The sequence below is a fragment of the Lycorma delicatula genome, chromosome 4 (assembly GCF_047948215.1).
Source record: "Lycorma delicatula isolate Av1 chromosome 4, ASM4794821v1, whole genome shotgun sequence".
Classification (NCBI taxonomy): domain Eukaryota; kingdom Metazoa; phylum Arthropoda; class Insecta; order Hemiptera; family Fulgoridae; genus Lycorma; species Lycorma delicatula.
In genome coordinates this window covers 11,154,485-11,175,961 of record NC_134458.1, presented here as the reverse complement: position 1 = coordinate 11,175,961, position 21,477 = coordinate 11,154,485, and the positions used below count along the sequence as shown (strand labels likewise).

Below are 21,477 nucleotides of genomic sequence, written 5' to 3'. Positions count from 1 at the left end.
GGAGTTGAAATTTCAATTGGAGGTCCAAAATTCAGTCACTGTAGTTCGGTCTCTTTAATTTTTTTACCCGCTTGTAAAAATTTCCGCGGTTCACACAGCTAACCGTATCGTTTGGTCGTACGAGAAAAAATGTTAACCGGGATTTCACCTTCGGAAAGAAAAAAATGGATCGCTACACGTCTTTCAACTAATTTGAAAACTTACGAGAGGACTCGTCATCGTAAAATGAGATTTTGAGGTTATAAACAAAACAATTTTACTTAAACAGGCGATCAAAAGTCATCACAGCGTTACCGACTTACTGTTTTGAAAGTATCATAGCCCTCTTACCATTTGTTTTTCTTCCATAGCTAATTTGTGTCTAATTATTGAATGATTGTTGTATATACATACATATACAAGAGTCATTCAATTATATATATATATATATATATATAAAATTACCGGTGTATATCAAATATAATGTGGCTGAATTATATTTAACAAATAAATAAACAATTAAAGTACATGAACAAATTAATTATAAGGTCAAAAAATATCCTAAATTAAATTATAACCGCTTTTTTCTTTATTGAAGTATTTATTTTGCTTTTATTTGGTAATTTCTTTAAAACGTCATGGCACGGTCGGAATTAGTTTTCAAGCTACTACACTGTTAAAAGAAATAAATAGGAAGTGAACACAATCTCACGTAATATGATGGTAATAAAAAATAATTTCTTACTGTCCTTTAAGATGAAGAAACACGAGTACTAAATGTTCAACGATTATCTTAATACCGAATAATTTTTTTAAAAATGTAACAAAAATACATGTTTCTGCCATTATTTTACGTTTTTAAACCAAAAATACCTATCAAAATGTATGAAAAATTATAAATAAATAAAAATTTATAAAATTTAAACTTAAATGAAATAAATAAAAATTTATTTATAATTATATTTATTAATTTTAATTATACGAATAAAAATTTAACGGAAGGAGCGATGCAATAAAATTAAAGGATTTTTTGAAATCCTTAGAGGATTACGTTCGCTGTAAAATAAAATCAAACGGCTTGAAAAGGTTTTAAATGGTTTTAAAAAACTAATATTGTAAGATTTACGAATTAGTTTACTTTCAAATAAAATATCTCTTATTATTATTATTTTTATTTTAAGCCGAAAACTCAAACGCATATATACCACATATATTTTTATCATTGTTATTTACTCTATATTAATATTGCCGTTATTCATATTATAACATCGATTATGATGTTAATTATTAATTTTAACTATTTCTTCTAACGTCCTAGCAGATGTCTTCCATTAAAAGAAAATTTTTCCATGAAAACTATTTAAACGATACATCTAATAATGTTGTTCTTTTAATAAAAAAAAATTTTGAGGCGTAAATGTTAAGTAAGATTAATAAATGTAAGAAAGCAAGAACATTGTTAAACATTAATCCCAGTTTAATGTACCTAAAAATTAAATTTTTATCCAGTGATATAATTGGAAATCATATATACACTACCCCGCGAACAGACTTATTTACTTGTTATGAACGACGATAAAAAATATTCTCGATTAATTTGTTAAACTTATAAAAGTTTAACCTGTTCTAAAGTATTATAAATATATTTAAAAACTCATAAAATGAAAATATTTTGGGAAATTTAAATTAAAAAAAAATTAATGTAAATTTAAATATATTCACAACCTGATAATTTCAAATTTAGAAAAAAAGAGTTTCAAGTCAATAGATGAGTTGATTAACAGTAAAACATCGACCTTCCTGGTCTAGTGATCGTATCCCTGCATTCAAATTTCCAATAAGTATAAATTGTATTATATAACTTTTAAAAAAATAATAAAATTAATAATAAAACTTTTTTACCGATAAACTACAAAAATAATAAAATTACTCTTTTGTTTTTGCTTGTTACACAATCTTTACGAACTTCATTAGAAAATACACTTTTTTTATTAAAATACAATTATTTTGAGTAAATCTTAAACACGTTGATCCATTTCTGTCTAAATGTTTAACATAATAAATTGCTAAATAGAAAAGCTCTTAAAAATACGCACCTAATTTTAGGTTTTTTTTTAATTTTATAAATAGCTAAAACATTTTTCCTCTACGATTTAATTCAAATCCTATTCAGCAAAACTACATCGTGCTGAATATTTAAAAATGATAAGTTATTATTCAAATTTGTCATCTGAGAACGGTTTAACACCAAAAAACATTAAAGTTACTTTATTATCGTAATAATTTGTCGTGAGAGGTTGCGTTTTATTCTGTTATGGTTTTACGGATAAATTTCAGGGAATACAAAATTTAAGCGCATTACTACCAAAAGAACAATAGTAGAAACACTTTTTATAATTTTGATCAGAGATTGTTTTCCGGAATAGATTAGAACTTGAGCCACAAGAAACGTCGGGTAATGCAGATGTTTTAAAAATAAATTTATAGTAAACAGCTAAAATAAGTTTTTAATAAATAAAAGTAGCGCGGAAAAATAATAAAACTTTTTTAAAACTTAAAGTATCTATTGTTGAATAATAAAAGTAATAACGATAGTAAAAACGCCATGATTATTTCCGTAGTAATTCAAAAAATAATAATAAGTAAATAAATAAAACGTATAATTTCGATAAAAAAAATTTCAAGCACGTAAAAAAATACAATGCGATCGTAAAAATAACATGACATTAACGTACTTTTATATATGACTCGTTTTCTTTTATTACTCGAGTTATCGAAGATACCGTTGCATGCAGTTACTCTTTATTGTAGTTGTCTTTTTTTAAAACGGATTAAATTTACAGTATTTTTAATACTTTTAGTTAATATATGTAAAATACGTGCAGTCCGAACACTAAACGATCTATTAAGCAGAGCCGTGCGATGACCTGAAACTTAATAAGATTTCACTAATTTGAATCTAATTCATGAATCCTTAGCGAAAAGATAGAAAAACGATATTTTTATTTATTTATAACTGTATATATATTGTAGTAATAATAAGAGCAGTTTATTTCTAAAACAATTCGTTTAGTAACATTTGTCATGTAAGTTAAGCATTATTTCAATATTTTATCCGATAATATGACTTTAAAGTGAAAAAGGAATATATATATTCCTATTTCACATATATATATCGTATATATATATATATATATATATACGAGGGTATGTCAATTATTATCCGCAGTATAGTTATCAATTTTATTGCAATACAAATAGGAAACTTAACATGTACATCATTTTTCAACATAGTCCCCTTGCATTTCAACGCACTTGGTCCATCGTTGCACAAGCTTCCTGATGCCCTCATAAAATAAGGTTTTCGGTTGAGCTGCGAACCAGGAATGCACCGTTTCTTTCACTGTTTCGTCCGAGGTAAATCGACGGCCCCTTAATGCCTCTTTGAGTGGCCCAAATAAGTGGTAGTCAGAAGGGGCAAGATCAGGACTATACGGAGGATGAGCCACAACTTGAAAGTTGAGTTTCTGGAGGGTTTCAGCAGTGTGGGCATTGTCGTGCAACAACACAACACCTTTCGACAGGTTGGGTCTTGAACATTTTTTTTGCAGGCCGAATTTGGATGTTTCCAATCCATGCTCGGCCATTTACTCTCCGGCTCGTAATGATGGATCCATGTATCGTCACCAGTGATGATTCTGTCTAAGAAGATGTCCCGTTCGTTACCATAGCGATTCAAATGTTTTTGGCAGTTGTCCAAACGCATTTGTTTATGCGACTGTGTGAGTTGATTTGGAACCCTTCTTGCACAGACTTTATGAAACCCAAGTCTGTTGTGGATGATTTCGTAGGCAGAACCGTGAATAATTTGCAGACGATGTGCCCCTTCATCGATAGTTACTCGTCTGTCTAAGAAAACCATGTCACGTGCACGCTCAATGTTTTCCTAATTTGTGGCGGTAAACAATCGTCCGGCTCCTTCGTCGTGCGTAACACTTGTGCGACCATTTTTGAATTTTTTCAATCCTTTCTTAGACACTCCGTTGCGGCAACACACTGTTCCCGTACTGTACCGAAAGTCTTCGATGAATTTCGGCCGCTGATACACCATCCGACCACAAAAAACGGATCGCTGAACGTTGCTCTTCTTTGGTGCAAACAGAAAGCGGAGTAGCCATTGTTAACGGCAGGGCAGCGATAATGGAACTAACCTAGCAGCATCAAATCTGCACAGCCATAACAACAATTAAACCATGTGTGCATCATCTACGCAAGACGACAGCACTACGAACAGAAACAAAAATATAACTAAATTGCAGACAGTAATTGATTTACCGTCGTTTATATATATATATATATATATATATATACTGTTTAAATGTTAAGGCTATTTAGCGTAGGTTTTCGCTCGCTTCGGCAGAGTATTTAAAGAATTTCTTCGAGTTAGACGATCTTTTTTTTCCTGTTTAGCCTCCGGGAATCACCGTCACGTATTACTTCAGAGGACGAATGAGGATGATGTGTAAGTGAAGTGTAGTCTTGTACAGTCTCAGGTTGACCATTTCTGAGATGTGTGGTTAACTGAAACCCATCCACCAAAGAACACCGGTATCCACTATCTAGTATTCAAATCCGAATAAAAACTGCCTTACTAGGACTTGATCGTTGGAACTCTCGACTTCAAAATCAGCTGATTTGCGAAGACACGTTCACCACTAGACCAACCCGGTGGATTGAATTAGACGATCTAAAGAATCTTAATCGAATGCCGAAGTCTGTATCATTATTAAATATTTATTATGACCATGTATTCCCGTTTAAAATGTTATATTACATCTCGGGGCAATTTAAAAAAAAAAGATTTGAACTAGCCTTTTCAGGTTAGGAAAATAAGCAACCATATCTCTGTTCGGCGCTTGTTTGTGAATACATAGTTAAACGAATACAAATATGTACTCAAAACATATAGGAATTGACATCTTCTAAATTGGTAGTTTTTTGTACTGATATTATTTATTTAGTACCTTCACATACTCTCGCTTTATTAATTGTCTATGTTAATATGAGCAGTAACTACTTTTCCTTTTTTATCTGTTATTTTTGTATTTTGTGGTAACGGTTATTCTGATTAAATGTTATCTAAGGTTTTCCTTGTTCCTTCCAGGCAGATACTGGAGCTGTTCCTTTTTGTTTTTCTTGGAGAAGCAGACGTATCATTTCTGTCGTGATATTATAATACATAAATTTTATGTTCTGATATGGATAAAATAAATATTTAGTTATTCAGTTTCATTTTATCTGATTACTGTACGTATGTAAGGTTATATTACATTACGATTGAATAACGATCATAAGAAAAGTATCAGCAGTTTACGCAATTATTGTGAGCAGTTGAAAATATTTGATAGACTTAAATTATTTTTAGTTAAGTTATTATTAGGCCTCCGTGTTTCATAATGGCAAAAAAAAAATCGATTTCAAAACTAGTTACCGGCTTAAATTTAGGCTAAATCTATAAGTACAGATTTTTAAGATAGATATTTTGTTTATTTATTTATTTATTTTTTAATAATGTAGGCTATAAGGTTGGTTTTTCATTTCGTAATGCAGTGATTTGCTTTTTCGATTCTCGGCGTCCTTACAGAATTCAGATATACTCAAGGCGCTGTATGCCAAATTCTAACAAGTACACTTTGCGAAATATCCAATAATATTTTGCAAGGGCTAGACAAAAAATAAATAAAATACACAAGTTAAAAAAAAATGTAATTGTACAAAATTCAACTAATTACATAATTAGTGGGATGGATAAGCCTGTTGATCGCCTAGATTTTCTCAAATCGTGGAATAAAATGGGGCCCCCCTCCATTTACTTTTCAACATCGATTTCAGCGCGTTACTTAGATTTTATGACAGCAACTGCCGAAAACCCAGCTTAACACAAATAAGAAGTCTTAAATAGAATTAAAACTTTCTGAGCTTTACCACTCAGGAGTAGATACTCATCTTTTACTGACATCCAAAATTCAGTTAATTCCGTGTTAATAATTTTTTTTTCAAATGTATTGTCACCAGACAGTTCACAGTAGTAAATTCTGACGCAGCAGCGACATTAAAGTGATCTTGAATCTATGCACATTTATTGATATTATATGGAATGCAAAGTTGGCGGGAGTTTTTTCTCCCTACGGATCGCAGAACCTGGACAAGTCCCTTGCTGCTGGATGATTCTAATCGGGCGTGTTTTTAAAAGGTTTATTTTAAGTGACGGGTCTAATTTTTCAAGTTTTGTTGTATTTAATATTTAGTATTTTAAGGACGGATTTAATTGCATTCCAATCCGTTGTTAAACCTGCGTTATCAAACCCATTTCATGGGTCGACCGCGGAAGGCTAGGCTTATGAAACCTGTCCTCCCGACGTAATTCCCCTTCAGACCGTCCACTGAAGTCCTTTCGGTGCTAACGCTTCATAGGCTAGCAGGAATACGCCATAACGGGGCACTAACTATGGAGGGAGCAATGCACCCCCTTTTCCGGAGGAGTCGCAATTGCTGATTTATGTTAATTTATATGTAAGTTTCAAAGGAATGGTTGTGTAGAAGCTCTTCATCCACTTCTGTTATGGCTGCCTTTCAGGACGCATCTCTGCTGGGCTCTGTTCCAGACTCCTGTCCGTGATGTTGGGACGAGTAGAGGGTCTTCCTTTTTCTTCGTCTTCTTCTTCCGATGACCTTTTCATTCTTCTTTGGCCTGCACGTTCCGAGAATTGGCAGTAACCGAAGTTACATACCGTTAACCTTAGTATTCCCGTAGCCCCGAAGGGCTGAACGGGGAAAAGTGCAGGTTTCTTCTTTCTTCCATGCTGTCAGTGGCTGCTGGGCAGGTGGCTGATGGCTGCTGGGATCGTTCCCTCATTCTTCTTTCTTGAAAGGAAAGGGAATAGGGAACTTACAATTTGGAGGTACCTATTCGCGATCGCGGTTTTGGGGCGGCGATTGCCTTTTCAGAAGCAAACGGTAGTTCTTTTCTCTACGTCTGGAAAAAAAAAAAAGGGGGCCAACCACAACTTACCGCATTTTGTTGTCCTGAAACCGTATAACTCGCTGACTTGTACAGTTTACACTCGGAAACCATTCACTCGCGACCCCGGAAACGTTTCTGACGCGTTTTTCCGTTTGTGGCTCATGCGATATGGAGGCCCCTAAGCCTGGTCTGTCGATTCTCGGCTCCCGCACCGCACCATCACGGTGGTTCGTCCAGTACGGCGTGAGGTCGCCTCCTTACAACTGTCGGGGTTGGGTCCTCTCGGCAGATGTCCCGAAGATGACTGTGTTCGGACACAGCCGCTCTCCCGAACAGTCTGCGTGCCTGCGCCACCCCCACCTCGGACACGGATTGCAATCTCGCATCGGATCGGAGAGTAGCGTTCCTGACGAACCACGGAGCTCCAAATATCGTCCGCAACGCAATGTTTTGGACGGCCTCGATCTTCTTTTGAAGCGAGGAGCTCAACACTGCCCCCCATGCCGGGTAAGCATATGTCAGAATCGGCAGTACGTACAACCGAAAAATAAGTAACTTAGTTGTCAGTGGGTACGGGCTGGCACTGTTCAGCACTGGGTATAGTGAGGCTCTGGCGGCCTTAGCCCTCCGGGTCGCATAATTTACATGTTCGCCGAAGGTAAGCCGCCTGTTCAAGACCACCCCCAGGTACTTAACCGTTTTCTCAAAAGGGATTTTCTCCCCTGAGATTTCCAGCTGCCTGGCCGGTTTGCGTGTCTTGTATGTGAACATCACGGCCACCGATTTTTCACCGTTGACCCTGATTCTCCACATATCGAGCCACGGTTCCACTAAATCCAGTTGCCTTTGGAGCTTCCGGACCACGTAATCCACATTTGTGGATTCGTAGAAATATGCCGTGTCGTCTGCATAAAGGGCCGTTTTGACCCCTTCCGACAGCGGCATATCGTTCACGTACAGAGTGTATAGGAAGGGAGAAAGCAATGCTCCTTTTGGGAACCCCAGCGGCTATTTCTCTGGTGGAGGAAATCTTTTCCCCTACGTCCAATCTTCTTCGTTTTCAATAATCGGGACGACTGTATATCGTTGACGGTCTTAATAATTAATCCCGTCGCAGTCTTCCTTGTTTCCTTAACCGGTCCTCCAGCTGCCTCCATGATGCCTCAAGCTATCAAATATATGCCTCAAGGGCTGATTTTGGAAAAATTAACTTCCTTTTTCTTGATAATTAAATACGTAGGAATAGGTTCTCCAGTCTTAGGTCGAAGCTTGGTTCGATCCTTCTTTTCTAGAACTATAAACTCTTGTTTATCACTAAACTCGACACTCTTTCTCTTCTTCGCTTCTGAAGAAAGAGGTTCTCCAGGACGAGGGTTTTTACGTGGACCCTCTGCCACGGAAGTTGTGGATGATAAATTTTCCGTAACATATGTTTACGCCAGTCATAACGTCACAAGATGCGGGCGGAGAGACGATTGGGCGTGCTCCGGATCATTGATCCTATCTGGATTCTCCCATTCAGCCGCCTCCCACAAATTTAACCCGGGCCGGTGGGTCAGGTATTGTCTGACCCATGATACCGACATCCCAGGGCTTGCACATAGCAGTAACGACTCCTAACCCTTACTCAGGGATAATCCCTGCCAAGGGCTGAAGTAACTGACTCACGCTGGACGGCGCAAGACTTCGGCCGAGCAAGCTCACAGCAGCCCACCCTCAACCCGCCTCCATAACCGAGAAGGAGGAGGGACACTTTACGTTCGCATTCCGCCCAGTGTCAGAAAAACGGTCATGCCTCCCATCCCTGCCGCAAACAGCGAAACCCAGAAGCACAACCGCAACCAGCTCGGGACCGCCAATCCCGTACTCTGCAAGGAGTCTGATGAGCAAGACCATCGCCCCGTTGGCCGAAATATGTGGAAGTACTAGAGTACTATGTCGTTTCCCGCCCCGGACGTGTGCGTATACGTCATTGCACGGACGGGGGGTTGGGCATTATTATTATTTTTCACCTTTGACTACTAAGGTCATTAGCCCTGGTCACAATCTAAAAACACTCCTTCCATCATGAAAGTGACTAGGTCAAATGCCAGTCTTGTCAAACAAATTCATCTGGAAAAACGGACTTATCGCAAAACCATAAAACTCTAGAAAAACCATTAGATAACAAGGGTGTATAAGCCCTTGTCACATAAAAAGTAAACTCAATTTCAGTAGATATGTCGTCAAGTTACCCAAAGTGGGTGTAAAGGGCCTGCAATTATTAAAACACTTTGTTAACGAATTTGCCAGCTAATCTAAAACGAACGCAAAAATTAAGAAAACATAAATCACAGTTAAGACACAAACACTGCTAAAAGTGATTTTCAAAATTATTCATTGTAATGAATGGATTTTAATCGCTCCAATGAACCGTTTCTCCAAAGAACTCTATCATTTTTTTTCTCTTTTATCATTATATGACAAACTGTAAGCCAAACTGCTAGTTAGTTTGAGTCTCATTTTGAGGTCTCTATATGTTTTCTATTATATGTTTCACTGTGAGGTACATATCACAGCTTCTACATATTGGTCTCTGTTCTGCTGCTAGCATGTAGGTCAAAGTAAGTCTACTGTGACCTATTCGAAGTCTAGTAAGGGCTACTTGTTCTTGATGAGTTAAACTATTTCTTGTTTTAATGGGAAGTGAGGTATTGTTAATGGAATTAAGCCTCGTTGTAAGAGCAGTTCACCTCCTAATCCATTCTTTTATGATGACCTGTTTATTATAGTTTTTAAGGTCATCTAGTTAAACTAAAGGAATATCAAATTCTTTCCTGTTTGCCGCCTGTTTCACTGCTTTATCAGCTGCTTCATTACCAGGAATACCAACATGGGAAAGTGTCCATATGAAGATGCATTGTTTACATTTATGTGTAAGGTTTTTAGTGATGCTAATATATCTTGAACATCATGCACATGGAATGGTTTCATGCATCATGCATGAAACCATTCCTTAAAGCAGTGATTGCACAGGAATCAGAGCAGAGAAGCAATTTCTCTTCGTTGTAATGTAATACATAACAAAGCGCTTGCTGAATTATTTATAACTCTACTGTCTAGACATTGGTTATTGCAAATAAACTCCAATAGTGGGATTCGTCATACACGACTAATGAGCTTCCGACGCCATTCTCAGTCTTTAACCAATCAGTGAATAAATTGGTGAAGTTTTTATATTCAGCAATCAGTCGTCAAAAAGTATTTGGAATATAAACGTCTGGTAATCCCTGTTCTATCTTCTCCTTCAAGTCTATGCGGCTCTCCACCATAGACATCAACCACGGCAGGGCTGCTCTTCTGAAGACTGGAAGAACTTCTGGCAGACAAATACCAAAGCCTCTACAGATCTCCATTCTTCTTATTCTAGCTGGTTTAGAAAATGTGGGTCTTTGTCGATATTGTCCAGCCAAACTGTGTTTAAAAAGAAAACAAAATTTATATATCTTGTGAAAGCCAAGACATAAGCTGCATATCTTAGTAGAATTGTTTCCTTCTGTAATTCAACAGCATAACTCCTGCTTCTGACAATATGCTGTCAATCAGGCTGGTATGGAAAGCTCCTGAAGCAAGCCTGATTTCTTTGTTATGGATCATGTTAAGTTTCTTAAGATGAAACTTTTTGGCAGATCCGTATGCTATTGATTCATAATCTGTTCTAGAATGGACCAATACTTCTTTATTAGACCCCCAATTCAAGTTTCACAGACACTTGATGACATTTATGGCTTTCTGACACTTAGTTACTAGCTCTGTTATATGCGCCCTCTATGAAAGATATCTGTCCAAAGTGAGACCTAAGAAATAAACTGTTTCTTTTTATTCAATAATACTATTGTCCATTATCAAAACTGGACTTCTATTATCCAATCTTTTCCTAGTAAAGTGTACACAAGTCTTCTCAGTTGAAAACTGGAAACCATTCATGTTTGCTACTTCAACAAGTTTGTTAATAGCCACCTGTAGCTTGTATTTAATCATAGTGGTTTCACTGCTGGCGTAGAAGATCATATGGTCGTCCACAAATAAACTTCTTTCAATATCAGATGGTATAGCAGGAACAAGCTTGTTCACTGTGATCATGAACAAGGTTCCGCTAAGCGGTGATCCTTGTGGTACACTGTTTTCTAACTTCCTGAGCTATGAGTATTCGTTTCCAATTCTAATGCAAAAGTGCCTTCCTTTTATTCCCCAATCTTGCAGTTATTTTAAGATGCCATGTCTCCGTCATATCAAAAGCCTTCTCTAAATCGAAAAAGACGGCAACACAATGTTATTTATTTATAAAGCTATTCAATATGAAATTTTCAACATTAATCAGCTGGTGTGTGATGGAGTGAAATTTTTGATATCCCGTTTGATGGGGTGAAATCCATTCTTTTTCAAGGACCCATATGAGTCGATAGTTAATCATATGTTCTAAAATTTTTTTAGAGCGCATGTAAGCGAGATAGGTCAATAGCTCCGCGCATCCAAGGGATTTTTTTTCTTTCTTTAAAATAGGAGCTATAATCGCTTTTTTCAATGATTGTGGATATATACCTGAAATCAAAGTTTGGTTAAAGAGTTCTAATATTTTCTTCCTTGCAATGACATCTAGCATTCTGATCATTTCATATTGAATATTGTCTGGACCAGTGTTCGCTGTTTTTCTCAGAGCATGATTGAATTCTTTCCCAGTGGATTCTTTATTATGATACAAATTAGTCTGGGTATCAAACAATATATCATTTTCGGTTACAGCTTTGTGTTTTTTAAAATCATCATCATAATTTTCCATTGGACTGACAGCTTCATAGTGACTCGCAAATATCTCGGTTATGACTGAAGGTGAGTCAAAGCATGTTAAAGTAGTCACGAGATTTACTAACTACGCTGGGATGAGTGGTTTCTAAATGGCATTTCAACTTACTCGATAGCATGCACTCTGATGCTAAAACTTTCATACACAGAACACATTGCGTCCTCTCTTCGCCGCTGACTTCTGCCTACATAAAACCAAAGTTCAAATGGCTGTCATTATTTTCGATTTTTAAACTTCTTCTTTACACTCTTGCCACTGGTTTACAATTTGGTCTCTTCATATTCACTCTCACAACTCCTATTGCTGTTTAGTAATAATCGATCCATTTTAAAAATCCATACCAGAAAAGTACTTCATAAACTTCAATGATTTGATCACAACAGTATTCAATTGGTACAATCTCTTAAAACTAATTCAACACTAAAATCGTGTGAAACCGACATTTATTTATACAGGAACACTAAATACCAGGAAATTCGAGAAACTACTAAATTGAGAGACTAGTGTCACCTTGTTTAGTAACCGATTACCGAGGCTTCTGCAAATATTAACTAAATGGTTTAACCAGCTCTGCTAGATGTTGTGTCCTATGTCATTGAAAAAGGAAAGGATATTGAAAAGGGAAATAAATTTATGAAAATTGTAGTTTCATTTTGCGGCGACTCTGTGAGGAGGTCGCAGCTCCAAGGCTTTGGGAATCACTATTGTAATGTTTAATCAATAGCATAATATATTAAGAGCTATTTCTATACTGATGGAGGTAGTATACATGAAATTGATTTCAATATATTTAACTGGTATTCATTAATTATTTTAAAGTAATTGAACAAGATAAGAACATACATGAACCTAACAAATCTTGTCTGATGCGCTTCTCTTGTTTGTTGGACTTTGCATAACAATATTATTGTCATTGATGTAGTTTATATTATTTAAGAACTGTTTTTGCCGATTTGTTTTACATAGTTATAAAATTCTCTGACAGGAAATCCTCAATATAGTCTTTTATTGGACACTGAACACTTTCAGATATTATTCTGAACATCCATTCTTCAGAAATAAAAAACTGACTATTTATACACTTTTTAGTCTAATCATCAGCCCTCCTTGATGGCGTGATAGCGTCTCCTCCTTTCATTAGAAAAGTTATGGGTTCGAATTCCGATCGGGCTTTGATATTTATTCACATGCTACAGAATTCTTTTCTTACCCCTAAAAAAAAAACGTGGTATTGTAATCGGCTGTCAGTGTGTAGTTACTTGATGAATAAATAAGCAATATTTTTCTGGCTTACTATTTTATATACATTTTTGTTGAATTTTATTGTTTTTTTTAAAGTAACGTAAGATAAATTATTTATTCTCAATAGACAAATCAAATTTTTTAAAAATGTATTACAACTAGCTGCCAAATTAGGACTGATAACAAACTTTGAAAACGGCTCTTTAAAATTCCAGATGATAGTTAAATCATTACATCGTCCAGATATTCATTTTATAATAAATTTAAAATAAAAGATGGATTAAAAAGAGATTATACTTATGTAAAAATAAGAGGTAAAATTATGTCAAATACTTATATTATTCTGTTAATCTTCACATCTGGAAAGGGATCAGGTGGTAAAAATCCTATTGAGTCCCTTATGTTTTATTCCAGAAAACCCCTGAAAAAATATGGGATCTAATTAGATTATTATTAAAATAGTATTTAAATTGTACATAATTAATGATGATTTTTTCCAGGAAAAAATCATCATTCCCGCTGATTGAAGTAGATAATCTAATAAAAATACCATTTTTAATTCCACTATGAATAATTGTATCATCAGATGTGATCTGTTCATGAACAGTTTAGAATGGGTACTCTGAAAATCACGAGTAACAATGTAATACTATTTTTTCAGTTAATTGTACATTTTTTAAAAGTTTAATATTTATTTTTTTATTTTCTTACAGATTCAGGATAGACAACACAGATCACATAATTGATGTGAATAAAGGCAATATACCTTTTGAATATGACCAGGTAAACATAATTTGTCCTGTATACACACCAGGCACACATGAAGAAGATGCTGAAAAGTATATAATTTACAATGTAAGTAAATCTTTTTTTATTTATTCTAAGTATTGTTTAATATTTATCATTACGTCTAGTAGCTAAGTAAATAATTAGTTTAAAGGGAGATTTTAAAATAAATGTATAGTCATATTTTGAGGTATATGTTAAGATATCTTCTAAAACAGAGGAAGAGGAGAAAACAGAATCAAAAGATTTGACTCCTGTTTTAATATAAGAGCATGCTGTCATTCACTGGGAATCAGTTTTGTATATTACCCATTATATGATGTTTCATTACTCCATAAGGCTAAACAATTGGCCTTGTAGTTTCCATGTACCAGATGATAGGAAATAACAATATTTACTATATACATTTGGCAGTGACAAGCTTTTATTGTTGAATAATAATTAAATGACAGTTTAAATATTAATATACAAAAAGATTTACTACTAATACACACAACTTCAGTCTAATGCACCGATATTATTAGAATTTATACTTATAAATATTTTTTTAACTTAAAAAAATGTACCAGATTTGTATGGAGGATTAGTTTTTCCTTCTGATGCAGAAAGTAGATAGTTCAAAGCCTGGCCACATATTTTAATACCATTGACTTCTAAACACTACTCTTCCAGTCATGATCCTGTTGTTAGGTTTTTAATTAAAACATTCAGGTCTGACAATCCAAAGATGTTACATACTAAGTAGACTCACTTCTTGAATTAAAGACATAGATGCCGCTTACAAACCCCATTTCAATGAAGCTACACAAGATATAAAGATTTCCAGAGAATTGTAGAGAAAAAACTTAAATTAATTCAGCATAAAAACCTTTCTCGGCATGTAATTTATAAAATCAAACATCTAAATATATAATAATATTGTTATATTATTATAACATCTGTCATAATATTGTTACGATGTTATTTGATTGTTCTACGGGTTTAAGAATATTTATTTATTTTTTATTTAAAAGATCAGTTTTTTGATATGGTAGTGATTTTAATACTCCTATATGATTTATTTGATAAAAAATACTGTAAAAAATAGAAACTTCATTTTTAACAATAGTAATTGTAAAATTATTTTTTTTCACTTTGTTTTTAAAATGAACAGTGTTATTTTCACAGTACTCATTAAATAAAAACTTTTACTTGTAAATCTTTCTAACCATGCTAATCAGTCGCATACCCTTTATATTAAGAAAATGAATAAGCTTAAAAGTTTATATACTTTTTCAATGGTTTTACACCAAAATGAATAAGAAAAATTAATTACTATAAACGCATCAATAAGCTGAGATGATTGTCTTTGAATAGGGGTGAACTTTCAAAGAAGTCTCACTGTAATTAGGCACTAAATTAACAAAATATTTACGGTATTCTACTCTAATTTTGTTGTGACAGCTGTTGCCTCTTCTTCACGCCTAGTCATCACTTCTGTCTAACTCTACAGTCTTTTATTGCTAATTTTGTCTCATTACTCATTAGTTCTTCCACATTTTCTCTCACCTTAGGGTTCGTAGAGCTTCCTCATTTCTTCCTTTGTACGTATACTGATTTCAACACTTTTCGAAAGCATGGAAGCGTTCAATTTATTGAAATGATTTTACTCTAATCATGCTTGTTTGATATTGTTTTTGTATCTCATATTTAAATATTAGGCATCATCTTTTATGTTATTATTTCTTACTCTATCCAATTGAGTTTTTCATGCTTATTCTAAGACTGTACATTTAAGTAGGTAACAAAATATTTGAACAAATCAATCATCCATAGCCAACATACTATGTTGTTTAATATTTCTAAAAAGAGGATATCTGTATAAAATGCTGGTAAGAGGCACATATTTTCTGTATAATACTATATTGACATCCAAGAATTTTTAATTTAATACCAGATGTCAGAATAATTTTAAAAATAGCAATCATTCAGTTATACCATAACTGTGGACCCAAGGTTGTTCAGTCTGTTTGTTGTAGTTAAGACTTGTCATGTACCTCTACAGTCATTTATGTGTGAAATTTTAAAATTAATTAGATAGTAACTGTTGTTGCTAATTTAGTATTAAGTTTTATGAACTTTCAAATCATTTTACTGGCTGCAACTCACTCACTGGTAACTGGTTGTTGTGTTTGGCATCAAAAGGGAATTTATAAAAATTTTTTTAGAAATGTGTATGACAAGTGCATTCTGGTCAACATTTTTAATTTAAAGAAGTGTTTCATTAGTGAATTGAAAAAATCAACACTTAAGGAGCTGTTGGTAAATTGTTCATAAAATACAAGATTTTGGACTACAACAAAATTTGTGTAATATACTACGATGCAAATTTTTCTAATTTAACAGTCTTTACTTTCAAGATATCCCTTGAAATTCTATTCATACTCGTACTTATATTCTACTTGTATTTTACACTTCTGCTGTTGAATTTTGGAATCTATCAGAAAGCACAGTATTTAATCGTAATACTATTCACAAAGTCAAGTTTTCTTTTTTGCTTTATCAAAATTTATTATTTTTTTAGCAAATTAAAAATCGACTAACTTTCTAAATACATCAAACTGTAGTTCAGAGGATTTCTTATCTTATCATGTAACTCCTTCATCAATAGGGTTACAGATAATACTTCTTTTAATGTTGTACATCTTGAAATAGTTAGGTTATATTCATTTAATATGTTTTTTTCAAATTTGGTCTTGTACATTTCATATTTTTTAAATTTGTTGAAATTATGGCTTTTATTTGGTTATTGTGGTGAAACTTTGTAGTTATAATTATCACTGCATGCACATCCTGTTTCTGTAAGGTGATTTAAATTGTGAGCTTGTTTATCTGTCTTACTATGGTCATAAGTGTTGCGCATAAAGTATAAGAACCTAATAAACACACTATATTAACAAACATAAGAAAAATGTTTTATTTTTTAGTTTTCTGCATTGATTACAGAGAACCCGTATTTCACTATATATATATTAAAATATGACCAAAGTTGTTAATTTCAGAGACTTGAGGTTTAAATTTATTTAAATTACCATATAATGCTTCTGATATTTGCTGTTACATAAATTAATTATCTGGCAATCATTTAATCAAAGTATGAATGTTGTAAGCTCAACACAAATGAATGTTGTAAGCTTGTTTGAGCACTGTTTGGCTGACATTATTATATTATCTTATCCTGTAAGTGTGTGCTTTGTTCATATAACACATACCCAGATCAGCATTTTGTTCATTTGAATTTAAATTAAAATAATTTAAAATATAATATATCTATTTTTTAATTGTACGTTATAATTTGAGCATTTTTTATTAAGTTGTCTGGTTGTGTACTTTACAAAATAGACTCCCTGTTGCGTGTCAGGAAAATATTATCTTTTAACCCCTTTTGTCCTTTACTGCCTTTTTTTGTTGGATCAGCATTTTTAATATTATCTACTTCTTTCTTTTATTTTCCTTATTCATCTTCCATTCCTCATTTTGCCAATGATACATCCTTTTCTTTATTAACCCTTCTCTTCTATCTGACAGAAGAATCTCTATGTGAAACAATATTGGTTCTTTATCCATCCTCCTTTTTCCCTATTTATTAAATTGAATGTCCTTTCTTCATTTGTTATCAGTCAAAAACATTCATCTTTGATCTCGTCATTTTACATTCATCTCTTTTCCTACTTTTGACTTCAAAAAGCTTTGAAAACTATCTTTATTATTGTTATAAGCAGAATATTAATGTAACAGGGTTTTACAAGGGTCAGTTGGATTTTGTATTAAGTGAATAAAATTAATGAATTACTAGAAAGGAAAGAAAATAACTTTGTTTTCTGAGTTTAGTATTACTCGAACAGTTAACTATAAGCCTGTTGAGAAATCAATTTTTTTGAATGAACACTGGTCATCTCCTTATTCAGAACCAACTGACAATCAGACTTGTCTTAATTGATGAAGAGCTGATCGGTTTGTTTATTTCTATCATTCACATGTTACTTTTGCTTTATAAAACTAAATGTATAAGTATTATTTCTATAATTTTATTCTCATAGTTATCTGTGATTGAGGTATTTAAGAAATTGTAATTTGCATTTTTAATAAAGGGATATTGAAGAATATTTAAACATATTATTTTTATTTATGAATGTGGTGTTTGTATCTTGCTGCTGATTATGTGATTAGAAAAATTAGTTTCTGGAAGTACAAAAATGTTTGTACAATTTGTTTATGCAAGATAATTATTGACATTTTAATTATGCATGTTTTCCCAATTAATTTAAACTTCTACATCATTGCACTTTTTACAGTTATTTTTTATTCTTAAATATTAATTTATTATAAAATTGTTTTTATATATTTTTGAAATTTAATTTGAATTTAAAAAAAATACTAATCAAAGAAATTTTAAGGAACATAGAATGATTTACAAAATCTCATTTTATGCTATATTTTATGTGTAATATGAAGTCTTAGAGATCCATATTAAACGATGAATAACTGAAAACATCCCATCAGAATTTTTCCAGCAAACAAAATATCATTGCTACAGTACATGGGCATATATTATCATGGATAATACATTATGTTCCAGCATCACCATTGATAGCGGAGGGGTGCTGCTAATCAGCTATTATCAGCTTTTCCTCGTTGATTTCTGAGGTGTGGAACAACCTCTGGAGCATTTCACAATGGGCATGTGTATTAATAGTTTTTCTTTTGGAATGAATTTCATTTAGTATCATGTTCTAGAGTCAACTAACAAATTGATCCTAAAATAGCACACATCTCCCAGTGGTTAACCAAATAACTACTTTTTGATAACTTATCTGTTCTATTAATTCTTCATTCTCAGTCACAGTTTCAATGAATATATATTTTTTCTATTTATGATAATAATAATTACTTGGACAACTTTTATTTCAGATACTCTTTTCATTTCTTATTCTTAAAAAAAAAATTACTAAAGACGTAAATAACCTAAGATTTTTTACATAATGACAATAAAAATGATAATGATTAAATGAAAAACAAGTTTTAATAAAATTTTTTCTTAACTAATTTTATGGAGAAAGTTTTATTTATAAGTTGTGTTTGTTGCATCAGAACTTTTATTACTATTATTAATGATCTCATATTATTCCTAAAACTAAAACTGGTATTACACTAGCCATTTAAAATTATCTGTGATGTATACAATCCCTTTGTCTATATGTCTTAAAGAGATATATTTTGTTTATTACATGAAAATTAAGAAACTGAATCAAGGAATTCTGAAATAAAAAAATAAAATTCTAATAGCCATTTCTTAGATTTAATTGATTAAAAAAAATATTTAAAAAATATTTTTAGATATAGTAATATTTTTAATTATTACAATAAATAGACAAATGTTTTTCAGTGCTTTTGTTTATCATTAATTAGAAATTTTTCAACTTCATTGATAAAATTTGAAAGCTGATAAAATTCAAAAGTAAATTTCATACTGGTAATATAACAGTCAGAAAAAATTTAAAAAATATAATATTACTTATTTAAAACCATGGTGCCAGTATTACAGAATGACTAAATTTAGTGTTTAAATTTATGACTGGAAGATTGACATTACAATGTATAATTGTACTAGTAAAATTTTAACAGCATTGATTCCTTCATTCTATCAGCTGGTCACAATTTATTGTTGAGTTTTAATTTACATTAAAACTACTTAGCAAATTCATTTTTTTTGGTAATCTAGACAATTACTTAAAAATAACATTTGGAAGTGTTATTTCAGATTCAGGATTAAATAATAAAAAATTATATACATTGCATATGCAACTGTAGGTAATTAAACATCTGTCTTCTGCCATATTATAGATTGTAAATACCAATATATGCCTTACTAGAACAAATGAATTTTTTTTTACTGAAGTTACACAAGGGTTTATGTTTCATTTTTAATAATTTAATCATGAGGATTAAGTAGAACTTCAAAAGTATTATATACTGACTGATATTCTTTCTTCTTCTAATTCTGTATTGTGGCTGTAATGTAAGTTATAAAAATCTACTTATCAGTATTAACACCAGCTTTCTTATAATTTTATGTGAATTAAATTACATAACATCAGAAATAATTAGTTGATAATGATGATAGATGGACAACTATTCGATTACAGTATAGCTTCTGGCATTATCCGACAGGTTGGAGTCAAGAAGACCTTCTGACTGTAATAATCTCTCCAAATCCCTATTACCTAATCTCAGAAAGAATGGGAAAAATGTTGTTGAAGGCAAAAAATTAAGTGAACTTATTGATAGATTGGTATAATATTTTGGAATTCTCCAGATAGCTAGTGCACGTTTGTTGGGAAAATACACAGGTGTGTTCCATATTTATGCAATGAACTTCTATACCTCATAATTAACAGCTCAGGATGGTTTTTAATTAGAATCTAATCCAAAAATGGGGGCCAGGAGACTGAATCAAAGAAGTATTTGTTGAAAAACAAAACTAGACCATGTAGGCCTTTAAACTACTTTCTGTTTATTTTTCTAGTGTCAATGAAAAGATAAAGTCAATCAAAATTGTTTTTAACAAATTTAGTTTATCGAACAACACTTATTAGCATAAGTGTTCTGAATTTATCCTGCCAAAACAGTTTAATCATGATAGGGCTATACCATTTAGTATAACCAGCCTTCACAAGTGCCTACAGCTAAGCTTAAATATTGTTACACTTAACGAAAATATTGTTTTATACAACCACATCTTGAATTTCTTTAACTTTCTTGATAATCTGCTTAATTTTTGTTATCGTGTCGTAAACTTAGCATTGTATTAATAAGCATTATATCTTACTGTGACCCCTACTATGAAGATATTTGCTCTTATTGTTACGAGACTGAATAAATAGTTATGTTAGGAAAAAATATCTCATCATGTGTTAATTAAAAGTTAATGGAAGGCATGGGTTTTATGACTGAAGTAAAAGAATCTATCATTTTTTTAATTATCAGTACATCAGAAGAAAATTAGAAAAAATATAAAAAATGGAAGCATACATATTAGTCATAGTATTTTTCAAAAATCAGAAGAGGAAAAAAGGAAATTTAAACACAAATAACTATGAGAAGGGTGCTCCATTAGATTGTTTCATCTATTGTGAATTAATGTGGTATGCTTATTAGAGATCATACAACAGCAACAATCTTAGGATGTGATTTCTTTACCATCTTGTACTCAAAGTGAGTGAGCTGTCACTGTATTAAAAATAGCAGTATAACTTTCTAGGCAATAAGAGTTTGTTTGATAGCAATAATGCTGCACACAGTGCAAGTTTCTGTACTAATGTGATGTATGAATTATGCAAGCATACCTCATATCAGTAACTCTAATATATACATTTCTTTGTGTGTTTAAATTTACCACAATTTTCTGCTTGCTATGCTATTAGCATAAAAAACTAGCAAATCAAATTTCTTTCACATACATTAATTGTGAATAACATGGCTGACCACTTAAATCTAAAATAGCTGTTTTTATTCTATAATTATTTTTGTAGAAATTTTAAACATACCTATAGCATATATATAT

At 32.5% G+C, this 21,477-nt stretch overlaps 1 protein-coding gene across 1 annotated transcript in view; it reads left to right on the top strand.

The window, feature by feature from the left end:
- Ephrin (ephrin) overlaps positions 1-21,477 on the top strand; it is a 406,907-nt gene that overhangs the window by 365,042 nt on the left and 20,388 nt on the right. The window contains exon 2 of the mRNA XM_075362300.1: positions 13,802-13,943. Within this exon, the coding sequence (XP_075218415.1) occupies positions 13,802-13,943 (142 nt within the window). The remainder of the gene's footprint in view (positions 1-13,801; positions 13,944-21,477) is intronic.